General features: G+C 41.0%; 1 protein-coding gene across 4 annotated transcripts; it reads right to left on the bottom strand.

Moving 5' to 3' along the window:
* Nucleotides 1-1,418: 1,418 nt before the first annotated feature.
* On the bottom strand, nucleotides 1,419-17,584 carry LOC141921026 (epidermal retinol dehydrogenase 2-like). 4 transcript variants are annotated; one of them, XR_012622531.1, is made up of 8 exons: nucleotides 17,471-17,584; nucleotides 14,159-14,502; nucleotides 8,698-8,829; nucleotides 7,590-7,689; nucleotides 6,269-6,413; nucleotides 5,591-5,716; nucleotides 3,165-5,058; nucleotides 1,419-2,109 (listed from the first exon to the last, which is right to left on the bottom strand). XR_012622531.1 is itself a non-coding variant. In XM_074818834.1 (8 exons), exons 3-8 carry the CDS (start codon nucleotides 14,477-14,479, stop codon nucleotides 4,965-4,967), a joined length of 918 nt encoding a protein of 305 aa, XP_074674935.1. In that variant the 5' UTR covers nucleotides 14,480-14,502; nucleotides 15,646-15,764; nucleotides 17,471-17,527; the 3' UTR covers nucleotides 1,419-4,964. The 4 variants fall into 4 exon arrangements, 3 of the variants coding, with proteins under 3 accessions (XP_074674935.1, XP_074674927.1, XP_074674943.1); XM_074818834.1 differs by adding an exon at nucleotides 15,646-15,764 and having other exon boundaries at nucleotides 1,419-5,058; nucleotides 17,471-17,527; XM_074818826.1 differs by having other exon boundaries at nucleotides 1,419-5,058.
* Nucleotides 17,585-18,081: the final 497 nt, after the last annotated feature.

The following is an 18,081-nucleotide window of genomic DNA, read 5'->3' as shown; positions in this document are numbered from 1 at the left end:
ACACTTCCAACAAGCACCTCATCTGGCTGTTCTGGTGAGATTTGTTCCTTCTGGATACACACCCTTTACAGATGTGACTACTTCAAACTGACAGCTCTCTCTGACATTGTTAGAAGCTTCCCAAAACACACATAGGCTATTTCGCAGTAACTGTAGCATGACTTGAATCAGTTCGGGAATTTAATTACCTGTGCACAGTGCATTGTATAAGCATGCTTCAGGGTCAATCATTATCATGCCAGAAAAATTGCAAACAGAACAAGTAATGCAAAGTGTATTTTCTAAAATGAATATAGAGAAGACCCTCCATGTTAGCCCTCCACCAAGAATTCCCAGTTACGGGCAATAATCATTGAGGATTGCATGCTCAACAGATTCCTCAGCTACCACATCTCACTCTGCATTAATCTCTCAGCAAGCTGTAGTTACAGTGATGCACTTAATACAGGTGATGCAGATTCTGCTCCAGTGAGGCTGCACCATCATGTAGGTTTCATAGACTAGATCATAGCACCTTCACAACATGAAGTTTATGGTGCCAACAGACAAAACTTGTTTGGCAAGAAGCTCTTTTTTTGCTGTTGGTTGCAGCTGCTGACAGTGCTGTTGTTTGCTGCTCATGTTCTGGCTCTGTTGATTCTTCTTTCTGTACCACAACCAGGGATGCTGCCTCTAGACCTCAAGACATGTTGTTGAGGAAGTGTCAGAATATGCCAGACCCCGTCTTAGGGCTCTGCCTCTCCTGAGTCTCTTCTGTAGTTCTTCCCTCCTGGGCAGGGAGCCTGGAAGACCATCCCAATACAAGTCCTGCAAAACCATGTTTCCTTAGACAGATGTAGTTATTTACCACCTTGGATAAGGGTGACATTTCTCAACACAACTACACCAATAATCAAGGTTTGTTTTATCAAGCAGTAACTACCCAGCAGACCTAACACTGCAAGGCACCTTGGCTTATAGCCTATGCCTTTGTCATACCCTTTTCTTGTACATCTGTGTCCTGATCATGAGGACACTCTTATTCCTAGTGTGAATATTGCTAAGGGCAAGGGAAGAAGGTGTGAAGGTGTTTTTTTTTTTTTGTTTTTTTTTTTTTTTTTTAACCCTTCTTCCCCAAAGCTATGTTTTCCTCAGGTATATGCTATCCACACAACTTCAGGCTGTGAGCTTGGTGGCTTTGGCAAGCAGAGAAAAGATCTGTCAAGCTGGAGACACTGAGGGCTACTGAGAAAGTGTGTTATACACTGAGTGGACAAATCACTGCCTGTAATGCTTCCCCAACCTGTTGAAGAATCAATGACCCCACTAAGTCTCACCAGAAACACAGCAGTTCTGCATTCACCTGGAAGATCTGATAACTGTGGATCCAAACCTGTCTCTACTGACTCACAGCAAAGAATTCAGTCAGAGAACCTAAGTTATTTTGTTAAAAGCTTTATTTTACAAAATCTGTGGTTTTGGACAGCTGCTTAGCAAAGCATGCAGTCCAAAAGGTGTCTTCAGAACACAACTGCCACTAGGAAAAGTTACCAGAAGAGAGTATCTGCTTGGTTCCATGCTGAAGTTACATCAGACCACCATGAAGACCAGCTTCCAAATCAACTGCATAGCACTCTTGGGTATAGTTTCTCAATTCATGAAATAAATAATAATAATAGAACCTGTATTCTCAGCTGCTATTTTTTTGTTGTTGTTTTCCTCCTCAGTCTTGTTCAGAGGATCAAGTCAGTGCCAAGAATAATTATGTTCTCTGTACTTACAGGATATTAAGACTTCTGCTACCACAGGAACTCACATGGAAAAGAAACACAACAGGCAACAAAAGACCATGTTCTAGACTGTTTTTGAATCATTGTATTGGTGATTGTCAAGCCAATGCAGCCACCTCAGTCAAATTTGGGATCCAAACATTTTGTTAGAGACTATTTAAAGTTTCGAGCAATGGTCATGGAACCAAGAATTCCTTAGTGGGAGCTGCCTGATGTGCTTCAGAACACAGTCCTCTGCTGTTGCCAAACATGATGCTGTCACAACTGAGATGCTCTTCCATTTCATGTTCTATCTTCTTGTTTGGGTCTCACAGCAGTCCTTCTGTGAGGAGTTTTCTTGCTGAGAGAAGGAAGAAAGAGTCCTTCTTGGCATCAGGAAAGTAATCAGTCAAGATCATTGTTATTCTGGAAGTAAGCCATCTTATCTCAAGAAGTTCGTATGTCACTTGAAGATCCAAACACTCACTCCATACCACCTCCTACACACAGGGGAAGGATTTGTGCTGCTTGACCTCCAGGATACAGCTCTACATATCTGCCATGCCATCTCAGGAGATGTGGAAGATCAACACCACCACCAAGATAGGCTATTGTCCTCCAGCCACACAAAAATTTGACAGTGACTGTAGCATTCAAAGCAGTAGCAGCACACTTGCATAAAAGCAATTTTGTGTACTCTTACCAGGACAGCTAGCTAGCAGAGATTTTCTAGCAAAGCTGCGTATGACAGATTATGCACACTCAACCTACTATAGAACTTGGTCTCTAAAAGATATGAACATACTGGAGTGAGTCCAGTGAAGGGCTGCAAAGATTAAGGTACTGGAACACCTGTCATACAAGGAGAGGTTGAGAGAGCTGGGACTGCCCAGTCTAGAGAAGAAAAGGCTCAGGCTCAGCGTGCATAAGTACCTGAAGGGAAAGTGTAAAACACAGAGCCAGACTCTTAGTGGTATCCACTGAAAGGACAAGAGGCAGCAGACACAAACTGGAAAAAAGTACATTCAATTTAAACATAATTTACATTTGTTTTTAAAACTGAGTGTGGACAAACACTGGAACAGGATGCTGAGAGAGGTTGTAGAGTCTCCAGCCTTAAAGATATTCAAAACTTGACTGGACACAGTACTGAGAAACCTGCTCTAATTGACCTTGCTCTGAGTAGAGGTCCTTTCCAAGCTCAATGAGTCTGTGAAGTAGTAAAAGCCCTAGAGAGATGTACTTATGTGGCATAGATTATCAGGTAAAATCCTCCTAGTGGTGTGATAAACCTAAGAATCCACAAATCCCACAGCCAGACCCATTGCTTTCCATTTCTCTCAGCAGAACACGTTCTCAGAGACACTAAGAATGAAAATCTACTTGCTCTCACAAGAACTGGAGTTTGATACATACTGTTCGTATGCATAATCCACTTCTTTCCTCTAGAATCCTGCACACCTAGTATTTCAGTTAGGAGGAAAAATGTGCTCTGTCAGTATAAAAAGATGAAGAGTCTGCAAGACAGACACACCACAGTTACTAGTGGTTGACTTTGTGAACAGTGCAATGTACATATGGACAGCATATTAGGCAATATCTGCTTTTTAATTAGTAACTTTCATTTCTTGAAATCTACTGTAAAATGAGCAGAATTTGAGGTAGAAAAGCTGCAGATCTGAAAGGACAGTAAGACAAACCTTTTCTTCATCAGTCTGAATTCTAACTCTCATCCATCCATCCTAAAAGTAAGGCTATTTTTAACACGCTTGTTTTACTCAGTGTTTCTCCTTCATAAGTAGTAAAGTAAACCTTTTTCCGCTGGTAAATCTCATTAACTATATAGACAAGGGAAATGAAGGTAGCTTCTAGGCCATCATGGAAAAAAACATTAAAAAAAAAAAATCACCCTTTTCTCCATACTGTCCTTCAATTAATTGCATTGTAATGCATTTTAGTCTTAGTTTGCAAGTGTTACCAATTTCCAGTAGAGTACTGTGACATAAGTGGGCTTAGCTAGCATGTGCATAAATGACATCCATTCAAGGTATAATCTTCCTTTTTTTTTTTGTTTTGGATTTACGAAGAGTCAGGGGGGCTTTCAGTTTTCTAAGTGGTCATTGTCAAAAAGGGCAAGGTCTCCTCAGCACATGTCCAAAATAAATGGATAGTCCTAAGAGTAAAGGGAAAATAAAACAAATCTCTGTAGACAAGGCAACCTGCCATCCAATTCAAAGAAGCAAAACATAATGCTGTTAGTCAAGCTATGGCTGTCATGATCCCATTCACTTCAGTTTTATCAGCATCACTCCATTCTGAAATAATCCCAAAAGAAACCCTGATTATACCATGTAATACCTTTACTTTTAGTAGCTGATTGTCTTACTTGGCAAGATATTTGATAGCCCACCTAGACTGGCAGTCTTATGCTTTATAACTAGAAGTTTATTCTGCTTAGGAGACAAAAATTTAGAATTTTTCTTAAAATATTGCACTTAGATACAAAGACTTCTACCACAAAGTTGCAGTCATAGTATTAGCTTTTAAAATAAATTAGACAAAAAAGTAGATTAGCAGCACAAACGTATAATTTACATCCTTCCTCCTCCCCACCCCAACATCCATAGTCATCTGTAAATCCTGAGATTAGCACCTCCAGAAATTAAAATATTTCACTGGTTTTACACCGACACAGCACATATTTTCATTTCACAAAACTTCCATTTGTATAAATCCGAATCCATTGCTTCAGGAAACTCTTGAATTCCTCAGCTTACCAGGCAATGGTAATGGCACCAGCAGTACACCCCTCCTCATGGTTCAGCGAATGGCAGCAAGAAGTCAGGTCTACTAGAGGCCTTCCTTTGCTCCCTGCCAAATACATGTGGTTTCTTGGTCCCTTCTCCCCCAAAAGTTGCCAATTATTAGTTTGCGATGCATGGTCATATTTAAGGCATTATAACAGACATAACCAAAGGAATTAATTTCAATTAATGTATTTCCATAAGGATGTGAAAAAAAGTTCACTGGATTAAAAATACAGTTTGAGTGAAAGCTGTTGATTAAGAGCCAATTAAAAAGCAATTTCCTTAAAAATTGTTACTAATGAGAAGTGAGGCACCTTAAGTTCACAGCTGCTAGAGAAGCAGACCTTTCCCACCACCACCTTTAATAAGATCAACTTTAGAGTTGCTGGTCTCTGGATTTTGCACTTTTTCAGGCCTTCTTTGCTCGACCTTTGAAGCCAGCCATGACACGAAAGACTCCAAAATAGTCTGCAAGGGCAACAGCTGCTTTCACTGGTATCACACTGCAAGGTAGGGGAGTTGAAGAAGAGAAAAAAACCAAAACAGACATCAGAAGAGTTGTATAGTTTTATCACAGAATTAGTTTTACCTGGCTAATACTGGCAAAGACAGTATACTCTCTAGAATACAGTACCACTGGTCCTCTCAAAATACCCATTACACTCACTTGGCAGTCTGAGTTATTAGGCAGATCAGTTTCCCAACCTGGCTTGCAACAGAGTCAGAAGCACCCTAATGCTGGGGCAAGACACCAGATATGCAGTTACTGAGGAGCAGGCCCAGTCTCTATAGCCCACAGTAAAACTACACCCTGATGGAGTCAACAAGTCACAGTTAAGACATTTCTGTCATTGTTCTGTGGTCCAAGGATAGACTGAACCCCTGGAAACAAAACAAGAAAACTCCAGAAACATGCATAACAATGAAAATTCACACCAACAAGTAGAAGCCTAGTTCGCACTTTTAGTCAAACATCCAGCTAACATAGCCCTGGACAGAAAGAGAGAGGGGAAAAGAAGGGAAGGCGTAACTTACCTTTTCAGAGCTAATAAAAAATAAGTAAGGCGTGGTAGTATCAACATCTCTTGGTCTTGCCGAATAGCAGTGATTATCCTCTCGGCCACATACTCTGTCTCCAGATCAGGAAGCAGAGTTGGCCACCTGGAAGAGAAGAATTCTTACTATAATAGAAATTGCTTTGGATTAACATTTTACTCAAAATAAGTCTCCATTTTGCAGTTATTCAACTAAAAAGAAATAAATACCACAAATTCTATGAACAACAGAACCTTCATTATGTTAGAGAGTGACCATTGTTATTTTCCCTTTGTGTGATGTCTCATAAGACAAATCCACATAGTCCTCATATTAAGACACACTAGGCTTTTATTCAGCTCCTAAATTTCGTCATTATACAAGCATACTGGGCAAAGCTATGCCACTGATTTCAGGAGGCAATGAGGGTTTAGAAACCAGAGAGAATAACTGGAGCCAGAGGAAAGGACCAATTATGTTTCACATTTCAGCTTAAATGCATAGTAAAGTACCGAGGACTTTGCTATTTGGGTTGCTCAGTCACTGGGTAGCACTGTTAACACCCGTCTGAGGCCCTAAAAATAACACAGAAAAGTCTAGTTCATTTTCATAAAGGAAATAAGAGTATGTAAGATGCTAAACATGCAGGTTGCATAAATACCTCAAGAGTTTACTCACTTGGTGCTACAGCCATCAAACATTCCTGTGTTCATAATGTAAGGACACACAGTTGTGGTTTTAACACCAGTCTTTCCCATATTTCTCATCTCTAAATCAATTGACTCTGCAAAACCAACTGCTGCAAATTTACTTGCAGAGTAATCTGTAAAATAAAACATTAATTGCAGTTAAACATTTTAATTTACTAATTAAACTTTACTAAACAGGTTCAGTGAGTCCTACCACTGTACAGATGAGCAGTAACAGTTTTTGACGGAGAAAGTAAACTAACTAGTCACAGGTTTGGTTCGGTTTTGCTTTTGTTTTTTGTGGTTTGGGTTTTTTGTTTGTTTTGCCTTTTTTTTTTTTTTTTACAGTGTACAACAGCACTGTAGTATAGAAATGATATATATACACAGTACCTGCAGGAAATTGCTGTCCAATAATAAAATACTTTACAATAGAGTAGGAACCGTTTTCAGGATTAGGTTACTAATCAAATTTGCCTTTTATGTTATTCACTCCTTTACTTTCCCTTTCCTAAGTTAACTGTTGTTCTAACCTGGCAGACAGAGGGTTTTTCATTGAATCCCTGCCATCACCTTTCCACTCTCTACTGAACAATAGCAAATGAAATTATCTTTTCATACCAGACCTTATCTTTGAATCCATGTACTAGCTTCTCATGCAAACTCAAGCTTTCAATACTCTCTAATGTGGTTTCAACTTGAAACTCAATTTGTCTTTGTTATCACTGCTTTGAAACTAGATTTCTTTTACTGCTATGTCACATTATTTCATTTTCCTCCCCCTTTGCATATGTTTTCCAGAAATGCCTTCGGAGTTTGCCCTAATATCAACATTTTCTTTCCATCACTGTATGGGTCCTCTTGAATGAATGGCTGAGAGATAGAATGCAAAATGAGATATCACACCTCTGCCTCTGCACCATATCTGGATTTTAGTAGTTCTTTGAGTTAGGGAAACTTGTACAGGACTCTGCTTAATATACCTGGGGGAAAAAAAAAAAATTGCCTCTTCCACACCAAATACCTGCAGGTTAACTTCAACAACATTGAAGTTCCCAGTTTCCAAAGTTCTAGATGGCTTCTAGATCCTCTAACTGCCTCAGCAGAAGAACCTGTTTCACAGCACTGCTGAGCATCTAGAAACCTCCTTTGAAAGAAATGGTCTATTTAAAGTCAGCTGGTATGAAAGTATGACCCTTTGCTTTACCCATATGCAAAGACCCAGAAACTCAAAATTAGGATTTTTATGAGTATTGATTGCAGAGTTCAAATCAAACTGTCTTAAGTGAACATCAGCTTTAATACACTACCTGCAAGATGATTGGTTCCAACTAGTCCTGCTGAACTTGCGATACTAACCAAGTGTCCACGGTTAGAAGCCATCATTGCTGGGAGGAAGGCTTTGTAAGTCTGTAAACGTAAGTCAAAGTTGCAATGAAACATTTTACCAAGTAAGCCATGTTATAATATTTTGAAGGTTTTGTTTTTAAAGAAATTCTCCCTACAGTTTAAATAAGCTTCCTTCCCTTCCATTATGGAAGAGAGTGGAGAAAAAGGAAAAGAAAAAAAGAAAAAAAAGTTTGTTGTTTGAACTCTAACCTTCAGCTAAGCTGGGACTTTCCAGGTCCCACCAGTACCACTTTCTCCTCAAAGACAAATGGTAACTTGCTGAAAGTTGAAGATACAGGTTCAGCTAGCTGTTAAATTTCTCTCAGTCTAAAGCTCAGCAGTGCAATGTTTCAACTGAGAATTAAGTGTTCACTGCAAATTTTGTAAAATGGCAAAAATTTGAATTTCGTGTCTTCCTTCTATTAACTTAATCTAATCATTGGGATTAAATATATATTATGAAGAAACTGAAGCATGTTTTAACATCCCCTTTGCCATTCTTTACAATAGGAAATATAGATGCCCATATAGATGAGCACATTAAACTACTCATTTTGGACAAAAGTCTCACTTAAGAGCACTGTCTGAACATGTACTTCTTACTGAAACTATCACAACCACAAAGCAACTAGAACACTAACAGAACTGAACAATTCTCTGTTACTAGAGCAGCAGCTTTTAGGCTGGGCCTGCTTCATGTCAATTAATATTGAGAGATTATAACATATGAACAGCTTCAGAATTTAGCAGATGGTAAACTTCAGTTAAGAACATTTCAAAATATGAAGCAATTTTGCTTCTCCCTACCTAGCCCAGAAGTTCCCAAAGGACCCTCTCTTCCTTCCAAAGGACCTTGTTTTTATTTTACAGACTCCCAGGCATAGAAAGTAAGTTCTTGTATAATTTCTGACTGAACTTAGAAGGAGCTATATATTCTTGTATATTTTCCTCAATTCCAAAAGGCAAAATTAACACTGAAAACATGTTAAAAGGATGTTTTAGTACATAAATGCGAAGTATAAGTATTACCCAGAAGTGTGCCATTATGTTGACTTCCATGGTTTTTTCAACAAGTGAATCTGGACAATCAATAAACCTCTTCCCAGTTACGACACCAGCATTGTTGACTAGGATGTTAACATCACCAACCTCTTTTTTAACCTAAAAAAAAAAGCCTCAAGATATTATGCAATAAATACAAAACATGCTTTCCAAGTTTTATATATGAAAATATAAGAAGTAGAAATATTGCACATTTCAACTAAGTTGAACTTATTATGCTTGTTATGGATCCAAACACCTCAGGTTCTTGAACATTCTTACCTGATGCCTTTTTATTGCTGAGCTTACAGCTAGACTTTCTTTGGAGGCGTGGAGCCCAACAGCTCCACACAAGCTTCTGCTTTCAGCACCTCTGGTTCTTGCTGCGACTGTTCCAGATAAGTCTCTATTGCAGAGAGCTTAACTAATGCAACAAGTATTTTGCTACAGCAAATCCATCTTAAAACCAATGAGCAATTCTGTTTGTAGGGCCATTTCTATGCCATGCAGTGAGGCACAGTACACAGCTCCTCAGGTAAGCTCACCAGAGTCAGGTACATCAAATCTAGGCGAGGGCTGCAATACCTAAACTTTCACTTGTGACATTCCTTGTGTTATACTTAAATCCTCTTGTTTTCCATAGCACAACTTGAGTACAGCAGCAGTGCAGCCATACAGCTTGAAGCCTGAAGCCAGATTGCAAAGTACTTGAGTCTTTTGATGAGCAGAAGGAAAACTGGATTCCCTGCTGGCAACATTAATTGCCTTCATCCCAACAGTCCAGACAGAGGTTCATCTCTCCCACTGTACAGGGCAGCAGCTACTTAGTAGGATCTTAATATTCCAGGTATTGTCAAGATTCTCCATGTTCCACTACTCCTGACTGCAACTGTTAAACACTGACATGTATTACACAGTAGTTTTCCCACTAGTGGTAACCACTTGCATTCCACAGCACATGCATTAAACCAGACTTCCCTACAGCTTTCTGGGGGAGCAAATGGAGTTTTCTGCTCTCAGCATGTTGGAATTAGAATGGGCAAATGGTCACTTTTGATAATAAGTATTCCTCATATACAGAGGCAGTGAGAAAGACCACCTGTAAAATTAATTTCTTCCTTACAACCTTTTTATTTATTCAAATATCTTGAATATTTCAAGCAGCTTTACAGGTCAGGAACTTAAGAGCTTGTCTTACCAAGCAAAAAGGGCTTTTTTACAAGTTTATTTCTCATGAAGACAGCCTGAAAGAACACCACGTCTCCATTGACATTAGCTCTTAGGACAACACAAGAAATGAAAAAAACTGTAGGAAGGGCAATAGTTTGTTATGAAGATGAAACAAAAGCTGTGGGGTTCTGAATAAAGGAAGACTTTTAGGATGTGTGCATTCACAGAAGGTGGAAGCCTTATGAGCTTCTGGGGCTCACAGCACAGAAGCTTGTTTCTATTGTATTTACTTCAATTCTAACACTGTACCAGAATTCTTGTAAGATGGTTCCTGGAAAGTAAGTTGGCTAAAGAATATCTACATATTTAGTTCAGTAAAAGGAAGCATAGTTCTCCTCTTAGCTCCAGACCAAGAAGAACTTTCATGAACAGACTCACTTGAGAGAACAACTATAGGCCAGCTGATATCAAGATACTGTGTCAGCTCTCAAAAGTAGAATGAAAATATTTAATGCAGTATTTGAAGTACAGTTCGTTAATCTGAGCTATCTGGGAAAAAGGAAATAGGTACTCTATATGTTGTTTAATTTGTGATTTCTGGATCAAGTGCTAAACGTGCTGATCAACAGCTTTGGGAAGCCATGTTGGTTTTGTGCCATCTTGCCATACAGTTGCAGATCACAGAACCTCATTTCTTAATGGAGTTTCCTTTGCTAGGTGCCTACAGTGACTGAGGAAAGCAAAAGCAGATCTGGTAGGCTAGCCTGTATGATAGTAAAGAATTAAAGGATAATTTACCACCTATCCTTTCTCTAGCTTAAATTCCTCATCTTCCTTAAACTTGTTGCAATCTTGTCCATGTTTGTTAACTAAGTAAGGATTTAAAAAACAGAAAGCAGCCTCGGTAGCATTATACAGAACAGCTTTTATAATAAATTCATCAGCCAGAGCCCCTTTCCACCTCAGTCATTGCTCACACATTCTTGCCTGTCTACTCCCCTCTCAAAAAGTTGTCATGTAACAATTTAAATATTTCTGAAGCAGCACCACATGATCTCCATAGGCACCATGAGACAAGTTGTTCTAGTCACCAACCTGAATATGTATCCCTCATCACAAGTTAAAAATAGTATGTGTTCAGAGACATAAATGTAATCATTAGTAAATGATGCTTTAATACTGCCTCGTGTCAGATGATCTAGCCACTCTGGAAGTCTGGACCAGTACACCAAGTCTACCCTTTGGGGCAAATAACAGATATCTGAATAAGTGGTCATGCTTCTTTTGTGCAAACAAAAGACAGACAGAGGTGAGGGAATGTGCTACATACAGTTTATAACTTGGTGACTGGTGCATTTAGGTTAGATGGGGTAAGGGAAATAGTAACAGAACCTTGATCATCCCATTTCCAACTAGTGGCAAAAACCTGAACCACCTCTTCCTTTCCCACCTGTCTCTACTCAGTCCTCCAAAATATATTCACACTTCAGATGGAATTCAAAGCAGATTCAAGTGCCTTCTTGCAACCCAGACAAATGATTCCAGCTTTACATCATCTTTGTTCATGCTGCCTCCCTATAACTAGATGTGGCAGCTCTTTCCTCGGCAAATTGGCTGTTTTAATTCCCTTCTCTCAGCTCTCCCCTGTGCATGACAGCGCCAAGACACTCAGCCCAGGATTCCACACTCTGCTTTGAGGCCAAGTACAGAAGACCTTTACCAAGCCTTTTTCCTAGCTATTAAGGGGGGTGGGGATAATGTTAACTTTGCAGAGCCCTAAACCTCTCCATTTGTGCAGTGCAGGAAAGTATGTTCCAGGTATTTGTTTTAGCCCTAAGTAAGGCAAGCATTATGCAAACAGCTGATCTGGTTAAACATCTTTTTCAGGTATAAACACTATTTCTTGTTTGTTTCTGCATTTATTTTTATGCTTTTATATTGAAGTTTAGTAGTGAGCAATTCCCATGACTCCCAAACAGCATCCCGAAGTGTCTACTTTTTAAGAACCACGAACCACTCCATAAATGCCTACAAGAGGTGGAAGAAAGCACTGGATGAATTATAGGCAGCATGAAATACCACCAGGAAATGTGTTTCTACTGTTGCTCCTCTGCACAGGAAAGAGGATTCTCACTCAGAAAAGTGGAAAACTGGCTACAAACTGTCATCTTGACTAACAAGCAAGAAAAAACCCCAGTGGATAAGCAAAAAAGTACCATGCAAGAGAGGTCCTGGAAGTAAATGTGAGCCCAGATGCAATTTTGCAACATGATAATGAGGAAAAGGCTTCCATTTCCTCACAAGTAGGAAGATCAAAAAACAGAGTTACTTCCCTCTTTCAAAGCCCTAGATTCTTAAAGTTTAGCTGGACTCAAGGGAGGCAGGGGTAGCTCAGAAAAGGCCACACTCCTTTGGGGGTTGGATACTTCTGGAACAGGGACTTCAGAAATAAATTTTAAGCTATAGCTTAGATAGCCAAAAGCTGTCCTTCATCTTGTTCCTTTCCTGTACCAACAGGGACACCACATGTGCCTGGCTTTTTGGTTTTCTTCCTACTGAAGTGACTTTTTCCTGGTCTCTCTGTGTGGCTGATGAAGTACCAGAAGCAGGTATTTAAGGTTCACATACGTTTCATTTTGGCTTTGAGTTTGTTTTACTGGGCAAAGTTTTCAACCATATCCTGCTCTGCCTGCATGAGTTTAGTTCACTGTAGTCTTGCAAAACTCCAAGTCACTGCATGACACTGAATCACCAGGGGGAAAAAACCAAAACCTGGAACTGTGCTGCCTCATCTTGCAAACTGCAAGTCTACTACACTGCATTAAGTAAACAGTGGCACCAGGCACTAACTAATACTAAAGTTTCTTTGTCATTAATAAGATGGAAAAGTTGTCAGCATGGTTCTACATCAGTTGTCAGCAGGACATGACATTTCTGAAATAACAGTAGTAGGGTATTTCCTTCTATGTGGATCAGCAGGAGGACTGTTTGTGGATCAGCTGTTAGTGAACTGCTGACAGAAGATTATAAGCAAGGAATCATGCACCGAGACCCTCTTACCACTTCTTCGCTCCTGTCTACCTCTGTTTTTATCATCCTTAACCTGTGTCACACACATCTACACACTCTTCTCCTTTTTATACTTGGCCAGAAAGGCTCTGCTACTGCTTTTCTCCATGGGACTGAAGTGTTAGCCCTTGAGTCCTCAAAATAGAAGGTTAGTTTCCATCTTCTTCATTCCAGTGTCCTTCACACTACAATAATCCCTCCTCCTCCACTCCTCCCAGTTCAGTGGGAAGCACAGTTACAGGTCTGCAGTGAGACATGTGTAAATGCTCTGTAGGGATGGCAGATGTGCAACTTACCTGGTGTAACAGAGCTGCAAGGGGGACCAAGGGTGATCAGCATTACCAGAATACAAAACCAGTAGTACCAGCCTCTAAAAAGCTGCAAGTCACGCACAAACGTCACTTATCAGAAAGTTTGCTCTAGTCATTTTTGCACAGATAGAAAAATGCAGAAGGCTAGAGCTTCTTAAACAGCACCAGAAGAGGAACATTATTTCAGCCAACAAATGTTCCTGAAGACAGCTGGACTTTTTTTTAAGAATTCATCCTCAGGCAAACACTCACAGTGGAAACTTTCTAGTCCAACAGTTAAGTTTAGCAACATTTTAAGCAAATGAGAACAGGTTGTTATAATGGAAACTGTTAAGCAATTTTAGCTTTTGGCAATTCTACTAGTCTGCCCAAAATATCTAACCACATACTATATTTATAAAGCTCTTCAGAAAGGAAAGTAAGAAATATTTAAGACTTCAAGATACATTTATTAATTCTGATAAAGTAAGTCCACAGAAATCTATTCACAGTCATGGAATTATCTGAAAATTGCCTGAGGAGTTAATCCTTTTTACAATATATGGTCTTTAGGGTTTACTTTTAGTAAAAGGCTGTCAGAACTTAAAATACTGCTTTAGCTTCAATAAATTGATTTTCTCCACTTCACCAGTAAGCGCTTGCTCAGTAATTGAATGAATGAGAAGCTACCCAGTTGAAATGAGCTACTGAACGAGAGAACCAGCTCTTTGTATTTTTAAAGGAACAGAGGTACACAAGTCAGCTTTAAAAACCATTATTCTTTAAATAGGTAGCATGCACAATACATTCTGAATAAATTAATTTTATTCTCTTACTTTGAAGTCACTAAAAATTATCATACATCATACACTCATGCACCCACTCAGAATAGTGTCAAAGCCACAAATAAGATACTTTACCTGATCAGCTACTCTGTAGATGTCCTGCCTTTTGCTACAGTCACAGATGTAACAGTGTACTCTTACTCCTCCATTTTCTCTGGCCAGCCTACTTGTCTCCTTGAGCCCCTCTTGATTAATGTCCCAGAGAACCAGTGTGGCTCCAAGGCTGGCAAACTTCAAAGATAAGGCTCTTCCAAGGCCACTTCCCGCTCCTGTTATTAATACTATTTCACCACTAACATTCTTCTTCCGTCTAGGCACAACCCAGAGCACTAGAGACTCCAGCACATAATAAACAAGAAGTACGATGACTTTCAATGTTTCCAGGAAGAAGTTCATCTTAAGACTATTTCTTCAGATACCTGATAAAAGAAAATGTTCACCAGATAGAATAAACCATAAAGACAGAAAATGCAAACATCAGCATTTCAAAATTGAAAAAAGCATTTTTGGATCCATTCTAAGTATTTTCTCTAGCCTGCTTCTGAATGTTGTTCCAAAAAAATGTATAGGCTTACATCTGCACATCTGAACCATTTATCCTGTTTATGTATTATCTCCAGGTTGTTCCTACTCTCCTCCAGAACGCAGCACCCAACTGATTTACCATTTGGCAGAGGCAGGAAACACCTGCCCTCATCTGCTTTAGAAATTCCCCACCCTTTATGTCACAGGTTTCCATCTCTGCCCTGACAGAATGTGGACTCAAAAACTAGAATCAAGAAATTTATAGTTGCCTCTTGAGCATCTTCAGCAGAAATGCATGGCAATTACAAATCATAACTCCTGGCTTGATCAAATTACTTTAGTGCTCACAAGCTAGTACTTTAGGTCAGGAAAAATTCTCCTTTTAGGACCACAAATTTTTTTGCTATGTAGGCAATCCTTGTCATCAAGAAGTCATATGCAGACCAAGTCACAGTCTCAAGCTGCTGAAAAACTGCCAGCATAGGGAGCTTCAGAGTGCTATAGGCTCAGAAATCTCCAAAACACACCAGGTACACATTACTGGCTGTCACAACTAGCTTTACAACTACCAGTACTACCATTATTGAGGAGAATCTGCTTTTGCAATTGAACAGAGTGTTTTGTTAGGAATGCATTGCGAAGCTGCTGACTTTCTTCTCTTTACCTCCCTGCATGAAGCAAATGTCATGGGCTTGAATCATACCATCTCAGGTATGTGTTTAACTTCAAAGTCTGTACTCATCACAGTAATGCTGACACCGAGCAGGCATTTAAGTCCTTAAAAGAATGCTATTTAATTCCCAGTATACAAATGCTATGCAAAAAAATGCACCCTTGGTCAAAACAGGTTTTAATCTTTTACTAACTACGATATGAAGGATTAGTATCTTCCTTCTCAGCTAAAGGTAGAGCACGCTGGCACTTACACTTCAACCTTTAGCACTACATGTCCAGTTTGATCACATCTCTTTGTTAGCATTGCTATCTATGTGTATAGGTAATCATGTTTGACAAGTGCCAAGAGATAAGTTACTTACATCTCTGCTACTCTGAGCAAAGTTCATGAAATTTAGCATCTGGACATACACGTGTTATCACGAGTCTCATGTTTTGTACATGGGAAACAAGGCCGGTTCTGAAAAGGAGTAGGCCACTACTAGAACAGAGCAAGTTATTTCAGAAAGTTTTCTGGCAGAAAGATTAGGACATCTTAAAACTAGTCCGATAACAGAAAAACATTTGTCAAAAACATAGCAGGTAGGGAAACAAGTTTTTCTTTCTGAAGGAGTCAAGGTGAACATTTTCTGTTCTTCATTCCCTTTAGAACGGGGCAAAGTGTGTGCAGAGGTTCTAGCAACCTTACTGGCAGTAACACCAGTAAGAAATGGAAGAAATACTGAAACAGCACAGGAACATTTTTCTAGAGCCAATATTGACATTTCCTATAGTAGGCTCTTATAGTTATAGAGCTACTACAGATATAAGCAAAACCAGACTCATGCAGTAAAAGTGTTATTAAATTTCGTGTACATCAAAACCCAGCAATTTTTCTGAAACACAAATTCTCTGCTGGGTCTAAAACAGAAGCAACAAATCTTTAAAATAAATGCAGTTGCTGAATTTAACTTGATTACACTAATTTAATGCACTTAACATCCCCCATTTGCATGAAAGGAGATTGGTATTTCTGGAGTGGATAAGGATGTTACAGTTAATCCCTATGGGAAAACAAGAGAGGCAATTGCCTTCAAAAGGTAATACACAATTTGACCTAAACCCAGTTTAGAATTTATGTCAGTAATTTATTAAGTAAAATTATCATGTATTAGGCTTGCATAGGACAGAGGCACATCAGATCTTAGAGAAGTACTGACTGCCTCTTGGAGAAGTACAGTTTAGGCATAGGAGACTCTGCTAGAACACCACCGCCGCATCCTTCAATGAGACACTCAACCTCCACTGACATGTCTCTTGCCTAACCCAGCTCTGACCGTGCCAGGAGTCCTCCATTCTCACAGGCTCACTGCATTACTACTGCTAATTACACCAGCTACTGTAATCAAGCACATCCATTCACACAATTAAATCAGGCAACACACTTGGCTGATTTCGGCTGCTCAACTAAAGTGAGCAGGGATGTATTTACAGGTGAATTAACCAAGGGTACCTTTAGCACACATAAAATCTCAGATCCATTCTGGTACCATGAATTGTTTTTTAATATTCCTACATCCACACAGACAGAAGTGTGGAGGAGCGTTTATATTGTAGTGAAGTATCAAAGATTTTTAAAAGGCTTTTCAGACAGATTTCAAGTGCAGACGACTTTGCCAACACAGACTTTTCAGTGCATGTGCTAACAACGCTCGCAACCGAGCAGCTCTTGCAGACTGTCAGTGGTCATGAAGCACAAGGACAGAATTGAGGCTGGCACCTGAACCGCAAAACGCCTCTGCAAGCCAAAGGGATTAAATAAAGGCTGATAACGCCATCACCTGAGCATCTTAGCAAGCGTGAATTTGCTCACTGCATCTACAGGGTTGTGAGGCCCCCCCCAAAAAACGTAGTGGCCAAGACAGTCCAAGGACCGAGGTGTAGCAACACCTTCCTCACCCCCTGGAAGACGCTGGGCCATTCTACTCTCGCTGGGCACGCCTCGCCTGCCACCCAAAGAGCATCATAAAAAAGCCTCCACGGGCAGTTTCCCGCTGCGGTGATCACCTCATCGCCCCCGCCCCGAGAGCGGGACCTGCCCTCGCACCGGCAGGAACCGCGGCCCCCCCGCGCCGAGCGGCCGCACACCCCGTCCTGTTCCCCATGACGCGCCCGCCCGGCCACCACCGGGACCCCGCGGGGTGGTACCTCCGTCTGCCGGGCTGAAGGACAGAGACGGCACCTCCGCCCGCCCGGCACGCTCTGGGGCGGGTGAGGGAGAGCTAGGCCGAGCGGGGCGGGGGCAGGCAGCGCGGCCTTTATGCCGGCAGCCCGCCCCGGCGCGGGGCTGACCGGATGCCCGGGGGCGGGGCGGAAGGGGCTCCGCGCTCCACGGCGGGGAGCGGGGCTGGGGGCAGCCCGGCGGCGGCGAAAAGCTGCGGCCCGGGGAGGGGGCGGTCATGGCCCCCGGACCCCTCAGCTCCTCGCTGGGGCCGGGGGTAGGGCGAGGGGCTCTAAGGACGGAGGAGCTTGTTGGGAGGGGGCTCCCGGGGCGGCTCCCCGCCTCTTTCCCTTAGTTTCCTTTTAAAAAAAACCCGTATTTATAACGTGCTTTTGATTTTTATGAGGGAGGAAATAACTTCTGTTGGAGAGGTGATTGGCTGGGAGAAGGTGGATTTCGTGCGGGCTGATGCAGGAATGAGCCCAGGTGGGCTGCGGGTGGAGCCGGGAAAAGGGTGTGGGTGCTGGGGGTAGTACTGAGGGAGAGGAGGGTGCCCAATTTGGCTTCCGAGGAAGTCTGGGCAGAACTGGGCTTCGGG

The sequence above is a fragment of the Strix aluco genome, chromosome 1 (genome assembly GCF_031877795.1).
Source record: "Strix aluco isolate bStrAlu1 chromosome 1, bStrAlu1.hap1, whole genome shotgun sequence".
NCBI classification, from domain to species: Eukaryota; Metazoa; Chordata; class Aves; order Strigiformes; family Strigidae; genus Strix; species Strix aluco.
The sequence above is the reverse complement of the archived record's forward strand: the minus strand, read 5'-3'. Positions and strand labels throughout refer to the sequence as shown.

Coding starts and splice junctions, on each gene's coding strand:
- LOC141921026 (XM_074818826.1), bottom strand. CDS start 14,479: ATGAACTTCTTCCTGGAAACATTGAAAGTCATCGTACTTCTTGTTTAT. Junction 8,830..14,158: donor TCTACAGAGTAGCTGATCAG/GTAAAGTATCTT, acceptor TTTTTTTTTTAG/GTTAAAAAAGAGGTTGGTGA. Junction 5,717..6,268: donor TTTGATGGCTGTAGCACCAA/GTGAGTAAACTC, acceptor CTTCTCTTCCAG/GTGGCCAACTCTGCTTCCTG.